Consider the following 22226-nt stretch of genomic DNA (forward strand, 5'->3'; position numbering starts at 1 on the left):
TAGTTTGTGCTTTTAGAAATTTCACTTCGTTATTTCTACTGGGCGGAGGGATGTTCAAAAGTAATAAAGGAGCGCTTTGAGTTGAGAAGCATTAAGTAAATGCCAGAGAAACCATTGTGCTTACCAAGAAATCCTAGAATTCCTGGTCAGCTGTGCTGTGCAGGATGTGTTGCTTTGTGGCCTTCAGTGCCCCTTAAAATAGGTAGGTATGAAAGCTGTCAGTGCCCCTGAGTCTCTTGAACCCCAGACTTCTGGATGCAGTCACCTGAGCAATTATTTAAAAGGCAAGTCAGATCCTGATACCCCTCTGCTTTGGGAGAGGTCAATGTTACACCTTAGAATAGAATACTGGACCCTTCTCTGCTTTGCAGGGTCACAGGATTGGACTCATCCTTGCCCCTTCAAGCCTGTCCTTAGTCACCTTTCCTCCTTCTTCCATGGGTTTCATTTTCGTCCTTTGTGCATCTTTCTGTTTCAACATTCTGTTTAGAGCCTTGCTTCATCTGTAGTAACTGTTCATTTATCTGTTCATTTCTTGTCTTCACCACTAGGTGTTACCCCATTCAGTGGATCCATCTTGCTCTCTCTGGTTTTCCCAGTGCCCAGTGAACATTTATTTACCAAGGAATGAATAAGTGAACGAGGGATTTGAGCAAAGGAATATGTCACTCCAAACAAGTTCACAGTATGAAGCTCATTCTAGAAGTAGAAGGAAGTTCCATGCCTGCATCCTGGCATGATGGCTTGTAGCTGGCAGTGGGTGGATCCTGGACTCCCACTAGCCACCAGGACTACTCCTGCTGTTCCTAGGAGAACACCAGTAGAGCAGAGGCCACTCAACCACAGTGTAGGAGGGCTGAGGGCATCAGAGGTGTGCAACGCTTAGGTGCGACCGTTCCATCAGTGTGTGGATACCCATCCAGGAGGCAAACACCAGCTCCTAAACCAGCTAGTAGCACTTTGTATTGCTCCAATGTCCTTCTGTTGAAAAGGTCCCAGCAATGCCCCAGGCTCGACGCCCCCTCCCAAGAGGGCATATTAACATCTCCATTTTACAAATGGAAAGATAATGAGCCCATGTTCAGTGGGCTAGAGAACACTCGTGGGCGGCAAGCTCCTGTCTGGCCTTCCAGGGGTTCTCCCAGTCGGACGATCAGAGCCGGAATAAGAGAAAATAAACCAGAACTGTCATCAGTTCAGAATCAGTGGCTTGGGAAGCTTGATGAGAGCCGTCCCCACGAGAGGTAGCTGGGGTGAAATGCTTGCTTAGCTCCAGAGCGGCCTGAGTCGGACATCTCAGGACACAATTTCCCCTCTCTGGAGTCCCCAGGTGGTCTCCTTTGCCTCTCTCCTGGGTAGGGTCCTGGCACCTGGTGGAGAAACCACCTGGACAAGGAGCTCAAGCCAGAATGGAGTGTGCGAGGGAGGGTCTCCCAGGCAGGGCCAGCCTTCAGGGCAGGCTGATCTGGGGGTTCTTCAGGAAGAAGGCCAGTTTCTGGGCTACGGAGTCCAGCTCGCTGGAGTTTGCATACTGGAGGAGGTTGCTCTTTGGGACGAAGTAGTGCTTCAGGAAGTGCTGGCTCACACACTTGTGCAGCTTCCTCACCAGGCGCAGGAGGGCTTTGTGGAACACCTGCCAGTCCTTCAGGTGGGGATACTTCTCGCAAGTCCAAAAGAGCACGGTCTGCGGGAGGAAGAGGGAGCGTCAGATGTGGTTTTGGGGTCCCTGAGCAGAATATCTTCAGAAACAAGAGTCTGTGTGGCCTTGGAAGGAGGGAGATAAGAAAATGGGACCAGGAAAATGCGTCCTGCCCTGAATTCATGACCCTCGGTCTCAGATGGGCACTCAGTCTTAGCTTAGCCAGTGGGTCCTCTCCCGGTCTTGGCTGATTTATTCTCTCACTCTCCTCACTCTAGTGATCATCGCTCTGCTCAAGTCTGCAGCGGCGCACACCATGCCTTTGCCTCCTACTTTAAAGGCAACTTGGAACCAAATCCCTTATCCTTGGAAACCCAAGAGCTCCCTTTACCCCTTCTGTTCCACCACTCCCTCCAGCCAGGGCTGACCCCTGCACAGGACCCAGATCCTGCCATCTGGGAACTGCGTATGATTGCTCTCCCTCTTGCTCCATGGCTTCTCGACCTGTTCCAACTCTCCTGCTCCCTGAACCCCCACTTTTCTTCTGCCCTAACTCTTGCCTCTCTGCAAATCTAGGTTCCCAGTCACTTGTCATCATTTTCTCTCCTTTCATTCATTGCCTGCCTCCCATCCCCTCCAATATGGCATCTTCTTCCATTGATCCTAAAAGGGCCGCTCTTGCTATGGCCCAATGATCTCCATGTTTCTCAGTCCAACCAGACTTTTTCAGACTTTGCTTTATCTGCCTTTCAGCTGATTAGATTCCCGTCTACACCCTCCTCTTTTGAGTCACTCTTCACTCGGCTTCCAAGCTAATCTACTCTCTGGGTGTTCTCCTAGCATTACAGCTACTCCTCGGCAGAAATATCATCCTTGACCCACCTCTAAATGTTGGAGTTTCTGGGGGTTCCCTTCCCGCACCACTTCTCCTCTTTACCTCTCTTCCCAGCTCTGTGTTCCTCCCACCACAGAAGCTTTAGTTCCCGTTAATATGGTTGACCTGTAAATCGTTTTCTCCGGCTCTGACGATTCCTCTGATCTCCTTACCTGTTTCTCTTGGATTTCTAAAAGTTATCTCAGTCTCAACATGTCCAAACTGAACTCGTGGCCTTTCCACACAGCCTGATCTGCCTCCAGAGTTGCTTATTCAGTGAGTTATGCAAGACACAAACCTAGGAGTCATCCCTCTCCCCACCATGCCCAGCCAAGTCCTGCCCGTCGTCCTGCCTAAGTAATTTTCAACTCTGCCCACTTACTTCATCTCCAGTGATAACACCCTCTTCCACACCACACAACATTTCACCTGGATCCTGGCAACAACCGTAACCAGTCTACACCTACTGCCTTCACTGTTTAGCCTGACCCCACCCACACTGCAGTCCCCACATGATCTTTTTGAAATATAAATATTGGTTCCTTCTTGTCTAAATGCTTCAACTTCTTCCCACTGTTAGTTAACTAAAAGTACAATTTTTTAACATGGTTTGGTCCGTGAGGTGTGGCCTCAGCCTCCCTTGCTAGCCTTTTGACAAAGATGTCAAGAAAGATATGGAATCGGGTGAGACATCCATCAACAGAGCAACGGATAAAGAAAACCTGGTACCCATCCACAATAGGGTGTCATCCGGCCATAAAGAATGGAGCCCTGCCCCTTGCAGGAATTTGGATGGAACTGGAGGACATGTTAAGTGAAATAAGTCAGACACAGAAAAGCAAGTACTGCATATTCTCTCTCATATGTGGAAGCTAAAAAAATGTTGATAGGAATATGGAATGGTGTTCCCTAGAAGGTTGGAAGGGTGTAAGGGTGAGGTTGGGATTTGATCAGTACATGTCACGTGCATTAGGGGAAATAGCACGCTGAACTTCACGAATGTGTACAAGTAATACATGTTAATCAGACATAAGTATTTTTAAAAACAGACAAATGGAATCGTATCAAACTAAGAAGCTTCTGCACAGCAAAGCAGTTGACAGAATGAACACACAACTGCAGAATGAGGGAAAACCTTCCCAAATCACGCACCAGACAGAATGTATACAGGACTCTACACCAAAAGAACAAATGATCTGTTGAAAATGTGGGCAAATGATTTAAATAGACATTTCTCAAAAAAAAAAAAAAAAAAGAAAAAAGAAATACAAACGGCCAACAAATATATAAAAGATGCTCCAGGTCACTAGACATCAAGAAAATGCAAATCATATCCACAAGGTGTATCCTATGTATTGAGGATACAGAGAAAGAAAGATTTGTTCATTGGTGGTGGAAATGTAAATGAGGACAGCTATTATGGAAAACAGTCTGGAAGTTCTTCCAAAAACTTAAAATAGAACTACCACACGACCCAGCCATCCCACTACTGGGTCTGTATTCAAAGGAAATGAAATCAGGGTATCAAAGGGAGACGTGCATGCCTGGGTTTATTGCAATGAAGAGCATTGCAACAGATGCCCATCAACAGATAAATGGATAAAGAAAATGTGACGTATCTATGTACATAATTGAATATTATTCAGCCATAAAAAAAATCCTGTCATTTGCAGTAACCTGGATGGAACTGGAGGACATTATGTTAAGTGGAATAATAATCCAGGAGCTGAAAGACCAATATTGCAAGCTCTCACACGTGAATGCTAAAAGAGTTGACTTCCCAGAAGTCGAGAGTAGAACAGTGTTCACTAGAGCTTAGGAAGAAGGACAGAGGGAGGTGGGAAATAATTCCCAAACGCAGTAGGATAGGAGGCAGACGTTCTGTTATAGGGTGACTGTACGTTAAAATGATTTACTCTATTTTTCAAAATAACTAGAAGAGCTCAAAGGTTCCCAACACCTTTAGAAGTGATAGATGCATGAGGAGAAGAAAATGCTGATTTCCCTAGTTTGATCATTCTGCATTGTATACATGGATCGAATGATACGATATCTGATAAATATGTACAAATAGTATGTGTCAATGTAAAAATAAATTATCCATGATATACTGAGAAAAGAAGGGGAGGGAGGGAGAGGGAGAGAAAAAAAGAGGAAAGAAAAAGGACTCATAAAAGGCCAGGGGACAGAGGGTGTTTGACTCCAGGCAGGGACACACCGAGAGCCCAAGTGTATTATATTTCCATAATGAGTAATCATCAGTGGAATGGCCACTGTGGCCACTACGGCCTCATCCTAAATTGATCCCATGCACCACCCTCTCTGAGTGGCCCTGGCCAAGCTCTACACACAGGGGGCCCACCTAACCAGAGCTGCCCAGCGGTCACTCCACGGCCACCCCAGGCTCACCTGCAGATGGTGGGAGGTGAGGACAGGCCTCTTCCCAGGACACCAGACGTCCTCCTTCAGCTGCCTCAAGACCTGAAAGCACTGTCTGCGGCAGCCCCCATCCTCGTCCAGCTGCTCCAGGAGCATCTGCTCGGCCTGGGAGAAGCTGAGCTGCCAGTGATAGCCGGCGTGGGCCAGCAGGTTGAACCCAAAGGACTGGAACAGAGGGGAGATGGGCAAGGTGAGGAGGAGGGCGCTCGCTGAGGCAGAAGGCCATCCTGGGGACGTGTTGCTGGGCAACAGCGCGTCCTACACGGGGACAAGAGGGCAGCAAGGGGACAACACAGACCACAGTGGCTGTGGACAGGGAGCCGGAGGAGGCTCCGTCTGCTTTGTCTGTTGTCCGGCTTCAGTGTGCATCCGAGAGCCCTGGAGGGTCGCGGAGCCTCTATGGGGCCCGGGGCTCCGTGTCTCTAACAAGTTCTGGGGTGATGCTGCTCTGGGCTGGGACCGACATTTCGAGAAGCAGATCTAGCAAACCCCCAACTTTCCTTGGGGAGCCCGTTAGCCATACTGCAAGGGGTAAGCTGATGGTGTCCAGGTCCCTGGTACCTTGAGGCATTCCACTTTCTCTGGGGAAGGCCAGCGCTTCAGACACCGAGGCCACTGTGCTTTCTCAGACCAGGCAGTGGGGATCTCCACGGTGGGGACCAGCTCTATTTCCACCTGATGTGCGGTGGTTTCCACGGCAACCCAAACGGCCTCGCAGTTTGCCAGCAGGCTGACCTTACCTGGTGGGCAATGACCAGAGAATGAGAGAGGGAAAGGCCTGCTCAATACAAGCACTGAGAGAAGGAGTCTGTGAGCAGCTGATCAAACAGCCCCTTGCTACCTGAGGGGCGCATTTTTGGGGGTGGGGGTGGAGGGACTTATGTCAAAACCAGTCAGATAACCGTTGTTAGAGTATTACTAGGAAATCTCATTGCTGGTGGGTTTTTTTTTTTTTCTTTTTCCTTTTCTTTCCCTTGCCCCAAAGCTTTTATGCTATCTTTGATTCTTTTTTTAAATTTATTTTTATTTCTTACATACATGACAATAGTAGAATACATTATAATCATAATTATCCATTCACAGCACAATTTCTCATAACTCTCTATATAAAGTATGTTCATGCCAAGTTATGCCATTATACATGAGCTCTCTTATTTTTTTTTGCATTATGATTCTTAATACACCTTTATACCACAATTTATCATCTCTCTGTTTGTATATAAGGTGTGTTGACACCAAATTCTTAATTTACTTTTGCACATCTGTGTGCGTGCACATGTGTGTGTGTGTGTGTGTGTGTGTGATGTTGGAGATTGAACCTTGCACCTGCTAAGCATTGAGTTACACCCTCAGCCCAGCATCTTTTTGTTTAATGGATTCTCTTCACAAGGTTCAACTGAAAGAAAATCATAGAATAAAATGAAAATATTCGCTGCTGTCAAATGAAATTCAACCATTTTTCCCCCTATTCTTCTCCCTTCTATCCAAGCACTGAGATATCAGTTTCAGATTAATCCAAACATAAGGAAAGACAGTGCCATTTTTTCTTCTTTTCATCCTTCACCCAGATACTCTGACATTGTTCAAGGACAGCCTCAGTCCCCTTACTTATTCATATGCCTTTGGTGGAATTCTGCTAACCTGTCTTTATCAGAGTCAGAATCTCTTAGATGGTGTTTGTTTCCACCATCCATCTGCCAAGCAGATGGATGTATCCATCCTCATCAGCCCCTGTAATCATAAAACCCTTCAAAGCATGTCACGGCCACTGTTTCAAGAGGCCAGGTGAGTGGGAAGACACCCCCACTGCCTGCTTCCTGGTCCCGCAGAGAAAAAGGAAAAAAAATAAATAAAAAAGAAGTGGCTGATAAAGTTCTCCAGCCCACATACTAGGCTCTCCTAGTTTCTAGTTTTTCCTGCTTCTTTCAAAACATAGTAGCTTTTTGTTTGTTTGCCTTCACGACAGACGAATGTCTTGAATGAGGGTCTATTGTTTTGTTGTTGTTGTTTTCCCTGCTCAGAGAAGAAAATGGAAGCTTATTAACCATTATTAACCATGCTAGGCTGCTCAGAAGGAAAACCTTCTCTCCTGGACTGGGTGAGATGAGGGGCTCATCGTCTGCCTCTCATCAGAGCTGCCCAGACAGGAACAAGGTGATGTCTGGCCCTTGGGCATCAGGAGCTGAAAGCACCTCTGATAACCTGGTCCAGCCTGAGTCTCTTATTGGCACTTACACTAGTCACAATGTGGCAGGTGTAAGAGGTGAGCCAATGTGGAGGCAGTCTGCCGGCCCACAGCCTGCTTCTGGTTTACTTGGTATGTGGCCTTCAGCTAGCTACTTAATCTCCCAGGTCTCAGTTTTCTCATCTGTAGAATAGGTACGAAAGAGAATTTTTACCCTCAAGGGTTGTTACGGGGATTAAATAATCCATGAAAGCATCTTCTATAAAATCACTTAGACATAAGCTAGGGAAATATTCAGAGCAATTCTGTTTAGATAATTCAAACCTTATCTGCAAATGTATCCTTTTCTTTCTAGACAAATGGAACTGCACAGGGCTCAGCAGTGTGGTTCTTCATTTCATCACCCTGCACCTGCATTTTTTATACTATCTGCCTGTTGTGTGTCTCATTCCTCAAAAGGCTGCGTGGAGGTCCATGAGGCAGAGGTTGCAGAATTTGCTTGGCCAATTCTCCTTTGTTAGTCATATTTCTAGGTACTATTATATAGCCTCTGGTAGGGAATATCTTCATGCCTATTTCTTCATGTATCTGGAGAAACATATTTCTAGAACTAGAACTGCTGAATTGCCAATTAGGTGCATTATTTAAAAAAAAAAATGGAAACATTTGACCCTTGAGTTTCTGAGTCTGGTGGGCATCATACTAAGTGAAATAAGCCAGACTCAGAAAGGCAGGGGTTAAATGTTTTCACCCATATGTGGAAACTAGAGAGAATTAGCAAATTAAAATGGAGGGGGGGGTCTCATAAAAATAGAAGGGAGAACAGTAGAGGAAGGGGTCTGAAGGGAAGGGAGGAAGAGAACAGGGGAGGAAGGGCAATGAAATTGACCAAACTATGCCATGTGCACTCTATCCCAACGACTTCCACTTTTATGTGTAATTATAATGGATCAATTAAAAAATAAATGAACAGAAGGAAGACCATAGAGTAGAGGAAGGGGCATCAAATTGAATCCATTCTGATGGCTTCAAGATTCTGTGCTTTGGTTCAAGGATGCCAGGACAGGTAATCTGTTTAAACCCATGGGAGTGTCTGGCTGTACAAATTCCGCTCTTCTGTGTGTCACAACCAGAAAAAAAGAGCCCCTCCACGCTCTGGGGACTCCACTGGTGTGAAGAACACACGATTACCATCTCAGGTAACACCCGAGCGGAGGAGGCGTTTAGAGAAAAAGGGAGAAAGCCACCATTTCCCTGGGACCTTTTCCCGATCGGCTCACCTGAGAGGTGACAGGTCCTAATCGCGTTTTCCACCAGCTTCCGGAACACCAGGAGGACCTTGGCGGGCACAATGTCCCCCTCGATGTTGACGTCTGCCTCATGCCACTGCCACAGGCTCTTCATGAACTGTTCCACCTCCAGCCACTGCTGCAGGCCCTCGGGGTCCCTCAGGGGACAGGGGATCCGGGTGCCCTGAAGGGTGTAGTACCGCCAGCGCCGCTCCCTGGCCTCCCGGTACCCGGCCAGACCTTTCACTGGGACTGTGACCAGGAACTGGCTGGGGGCCAAAACCTAGGGCCAGGAAAGTTGAGAAGACGAGTGTGAGTTCACAGACGGAGGAGGTAACAAGTCCTTGGAGAGCTGACCCGTCAAGCCAGGCAGCTCAGTTAGCCACTCAGCCCACGGCCATGAGACCAGGCAGGCAGAAAACCAGGCCCGGGCATCGCGAGAGGCTTACGTCTGTGTTTTGCCACTAAGCCACTGTGAGGCTGCGGCTCATCAGTTAACTCACTGGACATGAATCCGCAAGTAAAAACCCCTAGAACTCTGGAGGGGACCTAAATATAGAAGAGGAAAAGAGGAGAGGAAGAAACTAATATTCCCTGAGTTGCACACATGTGAACCATAGCAATTCTCATACACTTGGCCCGTTGTTCTTTTCAGACACTCATTGAGGTGGACTTTGCTGCCATTTCCCAGATGAGGGACCTAAGGTTCAGAGGGGCTTAGAAATCTCCCTAGAGACACACAGCCAGGAAGCAGGAAGAGGCAGAATTTGAGTTTAGGTCTTTTATTTTCAGTACTGGAGATTAAACCCAGAGCTTCGTGCATGCTAGGCAAGTGCCCTTCTATTGAGCTACATCCCCAACCCTTTTAATTTTTTATTTGGAGACAGTTTTGGTAGATTGACCAGGCTGCCCTCCAATTTACAATCCTGCTGTCTCAACCTTCTGAGTAACTGGCCTTACCGGCATGTGCCAGCATGCCCAGCTGAGTTTAGAGCTCTTGAGAGCTCACTCAATGATCATTTTCTTACCCTGGGCTAGTTTTCATTCAAGAATAAATGACATGGCCAGGTGCAGTGGCATGTACCTGTAATCCCAGAGATTCTGGAGGCTGAGGCAAGAGGATTACAAATCTGAGGCCAGATTCAGCAAATTAGTAAGGGCCTCAGCAACTTAACAAGACCCTGTCTCAAAAATTTCAAAGGGCTGGGGATGTAGCTCAGTGGTAAAGTAACCCTGGGTTCAATCCCCAGTACCAAAAAAAAAAAAAAAAAAAAAAAACACAGACAAAAAATAATGAATGAATGATCTGGAATGGGTGAAAGGTCTGATATGAATAATGAATACAGGGTGGGAAGGAATGGAAAAGGAGGTGGCAGGATTTTGCAAAATGGAACCCTTTCTTGTTGCCTGTACTGAGGATCCATGCCCAGTATTAATGAGTAACCCTTACCAAATCAAAGGTGAAATGAAAGACTATTTGTGTAGACAATGTGAGCTATTGAGATGATTCTAAGTTTAATGGGGAAAAGAAGCAATCAGGTTCCACCCACTGCTATTCTCCAGAAACCAGCTCAGCAGTGGTCAGCAAGAGAATTGGCCAATAGTCCAAAGGATAGAATAAGCTAGTCAAGAGTGCAGAACTGCCAAAGGCAACTTGAACTTTGGTCATATTGCACGGCAGCCCACTCCACACCACACCTTCCCTGTAGGTCGGCTACCTCCTCTTCATGGAAAGTTCTGACAATAGAATGTGGTGAACTCTTGCCCAGGGCCTGGCCTCTTCAGGAGTGAACAGCAAAAATCAGCTGCAACCGATTCTGCCTCACTCTCAGAGAACAACTGACTGAAGTTTTGGATGATGGGTGCACATGACTTAGGGTGTCCATAGAAAGGGGGCTAGACGAAAAATCTAGCCCATGGAATTAAAATGTTGTTCTAATGCACCTGCATGTCAATTCAAGAACACAACTACCATGTTGCTGGTCACAAAAGTGGTGCATATCAATACTGTCGAATTCAGTCCGTGATAAACTGAAAGCAATTTTATATGCTACGTGTAACTCCTTTCAAAATTTAATACGCAAGACACGAAGTACATAAACCCAAGGTATATTTTGAGCTATGAATTCTTAATGGGCGCACAGAAGGAAACTTTCTCCGTGTAGTTCTAGGAAAAGTGATGCAGTATACCTATCGAATCCCACTCACTGGTCTGTATTTGTCCAACTTAGGTTGGCCTGGGGAGGTCAAGGTGGGCAGGTGGGTTCTGAAATTCCAGGAATCTAATCTAGTTTTACAATTTGCATCCTGGAATGAATTTCCTAAGCTCTGACTCTGTCTCAAAATCGACGAGTCCCAGAGTCTTGTGGGTTGTCTTTGTGTCCCTCGGCCTTGAGATAGATCAGGTCAGCAGTGGTGTTTTGTTCAGGTAGACACCCTCTCACTGATGCCCTCATTCACTCAACGTAGGTTGGGTGTCTACCCTGTGCCACACACACCATGCTGGCTGCTGGAATGAAGCCACCAGTAAACAGGATCCCCTCAATCAAGGAGCCTGCGGGCTGGTATGAGAAACAGGATGTGAGTTCATACCAATTAAGTGTAAGATGAAAGAGGTTCTTAAGTGGCATCAGAAAAATTGCGAGAAAGAACGATGAGGATTCAGAATGAGGCAGAACCTCACTTCTCTCATGTTTTAAATAGGAATAACCACACTGTCTTTCCCACAGGTTAACAGGCTGGAGTGAGATCATCGCTGTCCAACAGCTCTGCCCACGGGACAGTGTTACTCAAACCGCTGGTTGTCATGCATGGGTCCTGGTGGCTTATACTCCATGGGATTCCTTAGCAGACAGAGGGACTCTGAGTCCACTCCTGCAGTTCCTTTTCTACCCTCTTCCTTCCTCAACCTGCAACCCAGAGACGATCATTTTCAGTTATTTTCCTATCAATGCCCTCAGTACCCTCAACCCAGTCCCCATCTCTTAAGTGGGTGCTTAACTAAGAATGTGTGCCTAATGAGCTTTCACCATCACAGTGGAACAAGCTTTGGAATCAGAAGCCTTGGTAGGAGCTCTGGTTTTAGAGCCAAATATGACTTGGTCAAGTCATTTGGCTTCTCCAAGCCCGGTTTGTATTGTCCCAGGAACGTGGGACTCCAACGAGATAACACCCATGAAATGTGGTTGTAGATGGTAAGTACTAAGAGTACCCGGGGAGACACGAAGTATTAGTGGTACTCTCAGTGGGGTGAGCACCTGCTGCATAGAGAGTTCCTCTCCCAAGTGCTCTGGTCTGTTAGTGGCATTGCTTACCTTAATGTTCCCATTGTATATGTCAGAGTAAGGCACAGCTTGGAATCGGATGTCTTGGTGGCTGATTTCTGTGGTCAGACAATGGATGACTCTCTGCACCTCCTCCACAGCCTGGGAAACCTGCTGGCGTCTCAAGTCCACCTGGTGGGAAGGCATTGGCATCAGAAAGTGTTGAGACAAGGGCCCAGTGGTGTGTGACCTGCAATGTTCAGGGCAAAAATCCTGCCTTGCCAAGACTGCTGGGGAGATGAACTTAGGTCTACTCTGACTTCGATGACACTTGCCAGTGCCTCTATGTTTTCTTCTGAAATAGGCACATTCATGCAATATCTATTCCAGAACCTACTATGTGGGAGGTGCCCAGGGGCTTGCTAGGGACACAATGTGATAAAGACAAAAGCAAACAGCATAGAGATACTTGCCCTCTAGTTGAAAATACATACAGGGTATGTTTGAATGTGTATGTGTGTGTGTGTGTGTGTGTGGTGTGTGCATGCGTATGTGTGTTACGTAACACCAGGTATAAGTGTTACAAAGAAAAATAAATTAGGGTATAAGATTAGCAAACAAAGGGGCTGCTAATTTAGATAGGGTGACCAGGGAAGGCTTCCTTGAAGAGGTGACATTTGAGTGGGTCATGAAGGCAACTTGAGAAAGCAGATTCCAAGGCCCCTAAAGTAGGAGCATGCTTGATCATACTGGAGGGCCTGCAGGGGGGGTCACTGTGATTGGAGCCAGGGAAAGGAAGAGGAAAGTGATGGGAGATGACTTTGGAAAAGATTGTGGGGACCAGATCATCACAGAAAAGGTTCTGTGAGCCATGGTGAGACCAGAATGGAATAATAATGTCTTTTCTCCAGGTTGGTGAATATTCAACAGTTTAACGTGTGTAAACACACAGCAGATTGCTTCCCGCTTAAGTCACCGGTGAATGAAGCCTCCCTTCGCCTCTCGACGCACCCCCCCCTTCTGCCACTAGACCGTTAAGAAGAACATTCATTTATGACCCCTCTGACTCTGCACAGTGAGTCACCAAGAACTGGAAAATTCTCACAGAAAACTGAACACCAATAAGATAACTAATATTTAGGGAAATAGACATTTGTGGGAAACACAAAGGAAATTTTAGTGAACTGCAGGGGACACCTTAAAATCCACATGAAGGAAGAAGTGGAAAGACTTTGCAAGTTTCTTCTGATGGTGTGTGTGTGTGTGTGTGTGTGTGTGTGTGTGTGTGTATGCGTGTGTTGGGGGAGGTTCTTCATTTGCCAAGGAGGCACCTGTGGGCTGGTGAGTCTCCTTTAGCCAGGGACTGATTTGATATATTGAGACGCAATAGCCAACTATGAATCTTTATAGTCCTTCTGAGTTTGGAATATTGGCTATTTCTATATATTCTAGAATAGTTTTGAGACACCCATAAATGGTTCAAAATGTCCAGAAAAAAAAAAAAAACAAAACCACCAAATCAAAGAGATTTCTGTTTACTAAGCTAAGTCACCAACCAACTCAGTCATCTGAAATCTTATGCCTCCCACTGACCAACAAGCCATTCCACACCCACAAGGAATACAAATAGGAGAATACATCTGTTTGCACATGTCATATATGCTATATAAATTCAGTTCATCAATAAATGTTTATTTAGCACCTGCTATGTGCGAGGCACTGCTACATGCCAGGTCACAGCAGTGACTAAGGTAGTCGTAACTAAACGCTTACCATAGGGGGGAAAGTCAGATATAAGCACAGGATACAAGTGGAGGGGGTGCCATAATGGACATGAGTAGGTGCCACTGAGTACAACAGAGACAGGTGACCTAATCAGCAGGTGAGACCAGTTTTATATGCACATAAGCCCAGAGAGAATTAACTTTGGAAAACAAGCTAATCCCTTCCAGATGCTAATACCTTGTAAACAAGGCCCCTGATCTTATTATCTCATGGTGCTTATAATCTCATTGGAAATATATCATAGACCTGAAAAGTCTCTTCATAATCCATGTGTCTTGACTGATCTTGAATATGGCAATCACGTTTATACTAGCTTCTAACATCTTCCTTTCACCACCAGCAGTCACTCACTCCGCTCTGTACCTTTAAGGTCCACCCCACTATATTCATCATGGAGAATGGACCAAAGGCAGTTTCCTTGAACATTTGTCAACTGCATCTTCCAGCTTGTGAAAGTGGAAAAGAGAATGTGATTTGGGGAAGGCAGGTTATTGGCTATGTCAAAATTAAAAACGGATGCTTTCAGAAGATTTTGATGAAGGTTGCTATCTGGTAGAAGACTTTCCCTATACACTGCGATTCAACTCCATTTGACCGATAATTGCTGAACACCCACTTCCTGCTGGGCTCGTGTTGCATGTCAAGAGATCTACAGATGTGCTATCCAAGCAAGACAAACGAACTGGAATTTAAAATCACAGAAATCTTGTACCAGGAGAGGTTCATGCTGTCTGCTGTGGGAACCCACAACAGACATGAGGGAAGAGGGAAGAACATGGAAGGTAAGAAGTTTGACTACAGGAGCAAAAGAATTGAATTTAAACAAAAGGAGCACCAGCAAGTTTTCCAAAATGACGTACATGTTTAAATAAATGTTGAGAAAAAACCCTCAGGAGAGAAGGAAGAGGCAGTATTGAGCAAGACCATCGACTGAGGATTTCCCAGAAGGAAGAAGTCATGCAAATCCAGAAAGCTGCATGAAGAATTCACCTTTGTGCATCAGAAGGAAAAAAAAGAAGAAAGTGTGCAGTTACAGGAAAATGCACAGGGGATGGTGAAATCAGAGAAATGTCCAGCCTGATGTCTATGTTCTTTACAGATTAGGAGACAAGATGATGTGTTGAAGTGAGGTGGGGAGGTGGCCGTTCATGTGGTAGGCTGTTGAAATAGGTCCCTAAGAATGAGATGCTATTTAGGTACATGTGTAAAAGACAGCCAGGCAGCAGGATGGCGCACTGTGGCCAGGTCCATGACTGTGTGAGATACAAATGGGCTCAGCTGTGAGATATTCCCTAGCACCTCTCAGCCATCCAAGTATGAGCTCAAGAGCTAAGACTGGAGTTTATTGGGCAAGAGATGGGGAGGAACAAAGGCAAGGTAGGGTTTCCCAGGGGCTACATTCTCCAGCCTGAATAGGGCATGGATAAAGGCAGGTTGGTCGATTTGGGTTCAGAGACTAGAAGTCTGATTGGGGTAAAATGGGAATAAACAATGTAAGGTAATTATCAGTGACACAAGACAAAAATAATACGAGATATTCTAACTAGATAGAACATCACAATTGGAGGGGCGGGGAAATAGTCTTTTCTAATTGTTAACTTCTCAGGATGTGTGGAAAACTAATTGTCAGCTTCCCAATCCTCTAAGTCAACTACTGTGATTCCACAGAACTTGAACGTGAATAGCACAACTGTGACGGTGTGTATGTGTTCCTGAGTGAATAAATGAAGCAGTTAAGGAGTCATCACTATACTGACACTATCAAATCACTTTTATTTGATAAAAACTTAAATAGGTGTGCACATAACACATTTGCTGAGTAACCTATTGGAAGAAAGTTCATTGAAAATCTCTTGTACCAACTGTGCCCTCATTTGATGCCGGAATTTTTTTTTTTTTTTTACTGGGCAGAACAAGATCATACACATCCTGAAAGACACCTATAATTTCTCACTCATTATACAGGATGATTAGCATGATTAGCTCATCTTTACAATCTGTTTTGATTTCCAAAGGGGAAAAGTCAGAATAAGGGAATTTTTTTTTTCCTTTGGAATTTAAAACCACAAATTCTGGTTTGGGTTTTCTTCTACCACCTCTGATGCAGTTTAGACTCATGATCTTAGAATGCAAAAGACCTCAGAAATCATCTTATCTGATGTCACTTAACAGAGGGTCCAACCAATGGCTGACTCTCCTAATGTTACACCAGCTGTCAGAAGTAGAACCATAGCAAATGCCCAGGTACACCAACTCCTCTTTCCACTAGTCTCTGTCACATCCTCAAGTTCAGAAGTTACATTCCTGAACCAAAAAAAAAAAAGTCATCAGTTTGGAGTGAAAGTTCATGAAATAATGAGCCCAGAATTTCCATTTGTGTAGGTGTCACTGACTGTCATCCCACAAGGACACTAGGCTAATGCAGAGGGCACAGCGATGTCAGGTATAGACCACAGCTGGGATGGAGACAGAGTCCAACCTTGAACAAGTCTGTCCCCACAGAGCCCAAGCCACAGAGCTGAGTGACAGACACTTTCCCACTAAGTGATGAACAGTCCCATTCTTCCATGTATCTCTGGTCACACTTCCTGATACAGTTTCTACTCTTTTTCCTTTTTTATTTTCTTTCGAGCTGGAGATTGAACCAAGGGGCACTCTACCACTGAGCTAAACCTTCAGTCCTTTTTTTTTTTTCTTTACAATTTTTATTTTTAAATTTTGAAAGTCTTTTTTTTAAAATTTGTCATTAGAGAATGTTAGATATTTATTGAAAACACATTCTTTACAATTTTTTGAGAAAGGGTTTTTCTAAGTTGCTGAGGCTGTCCTCAAAACCTCCTGCCTCAGCTTCCCAAATCATTGAGATTACAGGTGTGCACCACCATGCCCAGCTCGGCTAAAAGTTCTTACTTCTACAAGATCACTGAGCTCAGCAACCCTAGAAGTGCTTGGTGCTAGGGGTTCCCAGGCTCAGTCCCACGTACCTCTTGTTACTCCTAACCTGGAACCCCCAGACTATTTCTGTCCACTTTTCCTGACCACTGCCTAGAGAGCAAGAAGATTCCATTTGATGGTGTGAGAAAGCAGAGTGGGACCCGAGGCAGCTTACAGAGCACGATTTTGGTAAAAGAAGGATGTTCCTCCGTAAGTGGAGACCCCTCCAAGCCTGGTCCCACAATCCCTTCATTGCCTCTCAAACTTCAGGAGGCATTGAAGACATGAGTTCCAGTTTTGAGGCAGCCTTATCACCAAATTTATTTCAGGGAAAATAAAACTAAAATAAACGTATGGAGAAAATAGGATCATTTAAGCAAAGGTACTCAAAAGCACATCCAATCCGAACTTGACCTCAGGGGCCTGTTCCAGTTTCATTCTCCTCCTCTGCTGATTAAATCAATGAATAAAGGTGTGTTTCCCTTTAGAAAAGACTGCATTGGCAGAAATGAATTGTATTCAACTAATCAGGTACCTGATGCAAGATGTTCTTAGATCACCTGTGCCAGTCCTTCTGTTGCACTGACCCCAGCACAGTCCGGCTGTGATGCCATCCCCTTTACGAGGGCCTCCCTCTCTCCAGGCGAGTCCACATAAGTCTATCCTTATGTACGCATCCCATCGTGGGCTAGCCTGCCCTCTTTCTTGCCAACCGCGGTCTCTGGCCTACTGTTGTCCCACACGTCATTTGCTATTAATAGCTCAAGTTCATGAACAATTTACTGTTTCAAATATAAATTATTGGGAATTCAAGATTGTCCCCTATAATAACACCACTCTGACTCATTCACATTGCAACACCCTTCCTGGAGGGAAGGGGAAGGCCGAGGCTGAGCAGCATGCCAGGAATATCCCAGGGACCTAGTCACACCCAGGGCAGGTGGTCTCTGTGAGCATCATCCAGGAAGAGTGCACGGAGGGAAAACAGCTGAGAACTTCCTTCCAGTAAAGAGGAGTCAACCCTTTAGTTCTGGAATTGCCTTAAACCTAATTATTGGTTCAGAGATGAAAAAAACAGGCCTCTTTTCTGTTTTCCAAGAGCTAATTGTTCAAGGGATAGAGACCACTTCAGGGATAGAAACAGAGGAGACACCATAACCCTATCTTTTCAGACTAATTCTTCTAAGAGCTGAATGCTTGGGCCACACAGGGTCTTTAAAATTCCTATAGGTAGCAGGAGTTCTACAGCAGCAGCCCTATAGAACTGGGGTCGTCGAACCCTTCCTGGGCGCAGGGTGGTTTAAAAGAGTAGCCTCATTTGAGCCTCCAAATAATTCTTTACTGTAGATATCAGGGTGGTTCCCATTTGAAAGATGAGAGACAGAAGCTCAGAAAACTTAAATAATTGGCCCAGGGTCCCAGAGTTAGTAAGTTACAGGACAGGGATTCATACCCTGGCAGTATCATTCTGAAGTCCATATCTGCAACCATGGCCCTGTTCTGTCACCCAAAAGAAAAGGTAACTGAGAGTGAAAACCACCTCAAATAAATGAATGGTGTTCCCTTCTCCTAGATCTCTCCTGTACTTCCCCACTTACTTAACCCCACCACCACCCACCCTCTGAGCCTTTGTCTCTGTTCCCTTTCTCTGAACACACTTCTGCTGTTGGAATGAATGCCCTTCCATTCTCTGGTGCCCTGCTAAGTTCTCCACTGCAGCCCTGGCATCTGCCATGTGTTGATGAAGGGTTTGCCTGTCTACACAAACAGCTTCCTCCTTTCTCCTTTGGAGATATGAGCAAAATCTGCAAGCCGGACACGCCCATCCTTGAGAGAGATGTAGAATGTCTCTCTGAGCAGCCACATCTCAGGCCTGGCGTTCCCCTTGAACCACAGCCCCGGGTTTGGCACAAAGCAGCTGCTCACTGTGTGTCTGGGGAGATTCAGAGGGTCTGGCAGGTGAGATTTGGCCTTTAATAAAGGACTGGAGTAGAGCCTCAGCACCTTCACAGTCTAGCTTGGGACTTGTTACAGATTATTTCATCTCCATGATACCATTTCCTCTTCTGTAAAAATGAGGGATTATATGCACATCACATGATTGTTGATTAAATGAGAAGCTACATGTGCCTCAATCGGCCAGCACCTTCTACTCTGCTCTTGCCTTATAGACAAAGAATCCTGAAGACATTTCTGACCAAACATGTGCAAGATAACTGTGAATGTCCGAGAGAAGAAAGATGTTGAAGATGCTCGTTCTTGGCCCCGGGAACTTAGGAATAGCATAATGACACAATATTGAAGTCACCAACCAAAGTAATAATAGGAAAAGTGTAAGCCAAAGTACAATGAATAAGCAGTATCCGTCATAATTATTATGGGAGCTCCTAGGAGGGCAAAAATTGTTGGGGCTGGGGTGTCAGGGGAATTCTTTTTGAGAAAGTGGACTCTGAGCTTAACTTAAAAAAAAAAAAGAAACATAGAGCAATTTATTGTTAGAACAGATAGAAAAGAGTTACTGTTCATCACTGTTGTGCGTATGTCTGTGTCTGCTTGTGGGCACTGGGGCTCAAACCCAGGGCTTCTTGCAAGCTAAGCAAGAGCTCTCTCTCTGAGCTACATTCCCAGCTCAGGCTGAGTTTGAAGAACGCATGTGAACCAAGAAAGTGGAATCGAGGACCTGGGGCCTGAGACCTGCTTGGGCACAGTTCTTATGGGGCAGAAACAGGAGACTCGAAAGAACACCTACAGGGATGGAGAAAAGATACCCATGACAGAGAGAGAGAGAGGAAGTGGGGACCAGTGTCAAACCCAGGAGGAATGCAGCCACTGAGAACTGGCCAGCATACGTTCTAACAGACACTCAGCTCCCGCCCATGGCTTCCAGGTAAGAAATTGGGACCTGTGGTTGCCAGGTACCCTGAGTTTTGTTTTCCTCCCAGAGAAAATAAAAATCTGGATTTCTAGGCAAAATCTCACTGTTTTGAAATGTTTATGCAAATTTTGAAAAACTCGAAAACTGCTCTGCAGGCCAAACAAAACATGTGTGCAGGCTGGATTCAACACAGGGAGAGACCATTTAGAATTTCTGCTTTTAGAAGTGCTGGGAAAGCAGAGGGTAGAAGTTACTTGAATGCTAGGCTAAGAAATTTGGAGTTGTTTTCTTTTTTTTCCTTTTTCCTTACAGAACATAAAGAATCCATGAGAAGAGGACAGCTGACATCCTTTCAAAGAGGCATAATGGAAAATTCTTTACTCCAATTTTTATCATCATAACTTTTTCCTATTTATCTCTCTTAAGGGTTTTGCCTGAGAAACACACTTACTTATCACTGTGCTAATGCTTTTGGCTTTGTTTACTTGTAAAGGACAAAACCTGAAAATTGGTTCTTACACTTTATTCAAGTATTTTAATTAAACATTAACTTTGTGCCTTAGTAGCTTTATCTGTAAAAGGATTAAATTAGGGAATATTTAAGATCCCTTCAAGTCCTAATATTTTAAGACTTGATGACTCTATGTAGAAGAAATTAGTCCTTCATTGGAATATGCTAAAAATGTAATGGTATTTTTTAAAACAAGCAGTTTCAGAGTTCTTAAAAAACTTCATGCTAATTTTATTCGCTCTTTTTCAATGACCCTATGAAAGTCTAAATATTCTCACTCCCATTTTATGGAGAAAAAAGCTGGGGCTCAAGCAGATAAAGTGACTTGCTTCATGACCACAAAAGTATCAATGACAGAGCTGTAGTTCTCTTCTCTACTTTATACCCAACATACCCCTGGGTGCTAGAACTTTTAGATATGGAACAGAAATATGCTTTCGAGTGAAGGTCCTTTGTTTCTATCTTTCTTTTCTTTTCTTTTTTTTTTTTTTTTTTTTTTTTGGTGCCAGGGATTAAACTCAGGGGCACTTGACCACTGAGCCCCACCCCCAACCCTATTTTGCATTTTATTTAGAGATAGGGTCTCACTGAGTTTCTTACCGCCTTGCTTTTGCTGAGGCTGGCTTTGAACTCATGATTCTTGTGCCTCAGCATCCCGAGCCACTGGGATTACAGGTGTGGGCCATTGGGGCCCTCCCCAGCAATGTCTGAGGAATATTTTATGTACCTTTGGAAGGTTCAGTCTTAGTGGGGGGCGGAGATGGAGGGTGAGGAGTTAGTGCAAGGGAGAGAATAGCATCTGCTCTTACCTTATTTAGGAGGCAATCTTCTACATCTCCCCCAGAAAAGGATTTCATGGCTTCTTGGTCAACGCCGAGTTCAGCAGCAACTTCTCGGGGCTTTTTGCAGTGGAGGACAACACCTGAGGGCAATTTGCCCAAGAAGGGTAATCTCTGGATGAAATTGCTCTGAATACGTGTACAAGGACCAGAGATGTGGCTTTTCAACTCGTCCCTCAAGTTTTTATTTCCAAATTGCAAGAATCCGTCTGTCATCTTTTGAGAAATTAAAAAGAAAAAAAAAATTTTAAGGAGAATTGATGAAATTAAATTGGAATCCAACCTAATTTTACCTGTGACTATTTCAACCTAACAGTTCTGCTGACTGCTGCTCTGACCCAGGAATAGTTTTCCCAGAATTTCCCACCCAGATACTTCAAAGTTCCATTCAAGACAGAAAGTCCTGTGGTTGGCCCTCTCCCTCCTTTTTTTATGCTTTTGTTCAGACACTGGATGCATGTTGAAGTTCAGTATCTTTCTATCTCCTTGTTCTTACCTTGTTGACAGTAAATATCCCTTGCTCTCCAATCCAGAAAATCCCGCCAGTGGATTTACCTTCTTTGCAATAAACAAATAGAAAAATTGCCAAACAAACAGCCTCATACTCATCCTTATGCCTACAACCAAGTAACCAGGGCTTAACAGTTGACTCTGGAAAAGCATGCACACACAGAGGCACACCTACATACACAGGCACACGTACGCACACAGGCACCCAGAGAGACGCATACTTACACACACCACCCACCCAGAGGAACGGCAGGGTAGCCATCCTTGGGCTCCCCTGCTGACCTTTCAATGTAATTTCCCTCTTCCCACTTGAAAACCGCCATTAAAATCGAAGTCAGTGTAAACAGACCCCCTGAAAGTCAAGGAAACACTCACATCTGGTTTTGCCAGTAAAATTCATGTTGGAAAAACAGCTCAGGCAGCAAGTTCCCAGTCTGACTGGCTGGGGCTAGTTTTACTATAGGGAGGAAAAATTTCACAATGGCTTGATCTCCGTACAGCTGGTAAACATCACAGCCTACTATCAGAACATCTGAAGGACTGACAGCATGGCGAGGAGCCCAGCTCCCTACTGAGCAATGCCTCTCAGGCAAGCGTCTTTCCAAACCTACCTCTGAGTGCAGCCTCTACCACACAGCAACCACGCCGACCAGAGGCTCAGTCACTGGATTTCTGTGGCCCAACATTTGCATTTCCTCCCAGACTCTGCCCAGGTGAAAGCCACATCACAACCTCCCGGCTGCTCTGTGCTCCACCCACCTCCCTAGTCCCAGCTTTCAGTCTGGCCTCTGCAGACACCTTCAAGGAATCATAGACTGATATAAAACTTAGAAAGTTCCAGTCTTTCCAATGACCCTCCATTACCTGCCTCAAAACTGTGTAATCATAGTCCCCTTCTTTTGACATCAAATGCTCCCAAATATTCAAGCATTTTTTTCCCCCTTGGCTTCTCATACTACACAGGTCATCATGCCCAACTGTCATATCAGTGTCTCCCAGATGGAATAAGAGACTTCCCCTCTCTCAACCTGCCCTTCAGAATTCTCTCTCTGCCTCATTTTCAACTTCACCAAAGTCTTCTCA

General features: G+C 45.1%; 1 protein-coding gene across 1 annotated transcript; it reads right to left on the reverse strand.

Moving 5' to 3' along the window:
* Positions 1-1450: 1450 nt before the first annotated feature.
* On the reverse strand, positions 1451-20801 carry Mab21l3 (mab-21 like 3). The gene is made up of 6 exons (XM_076863453.1): positions 20604-20801; positions 11741-11881; positions 8418-8709; positions 5514-5692; positions 4923-5117; positions 1451-1684 (listed from the first exon to the last, which is right to left on the reverse strand). The coding sequence occupies exons 1-6, from the start codon at positions 20649-20651 to the stop codon at positions 1451-1453; spliced, it is 1089 nt and encodes a 362-aa protein (XP_076719568.1). The 5' UTR covers positions 20652-20801.
* Positions 20802-22226: the final 1425 nt, after the last annotated feature.

This window comes from Callospermophilus lateralis, chromosome 7 (assembly GCF_048772815.1).
Source record: "Callospermophilus lateralis isolate mCalLat2 chromosome 7, mCalLat2.hap1, whole genome shotgun sequence".
Classification (NCBI taxonomy): Eukaryota; Metazoa; Chordata; class Mammalia; order Rodentia; family Sciuridae; genus Callospermophilus; species Callospermophilus lateralis.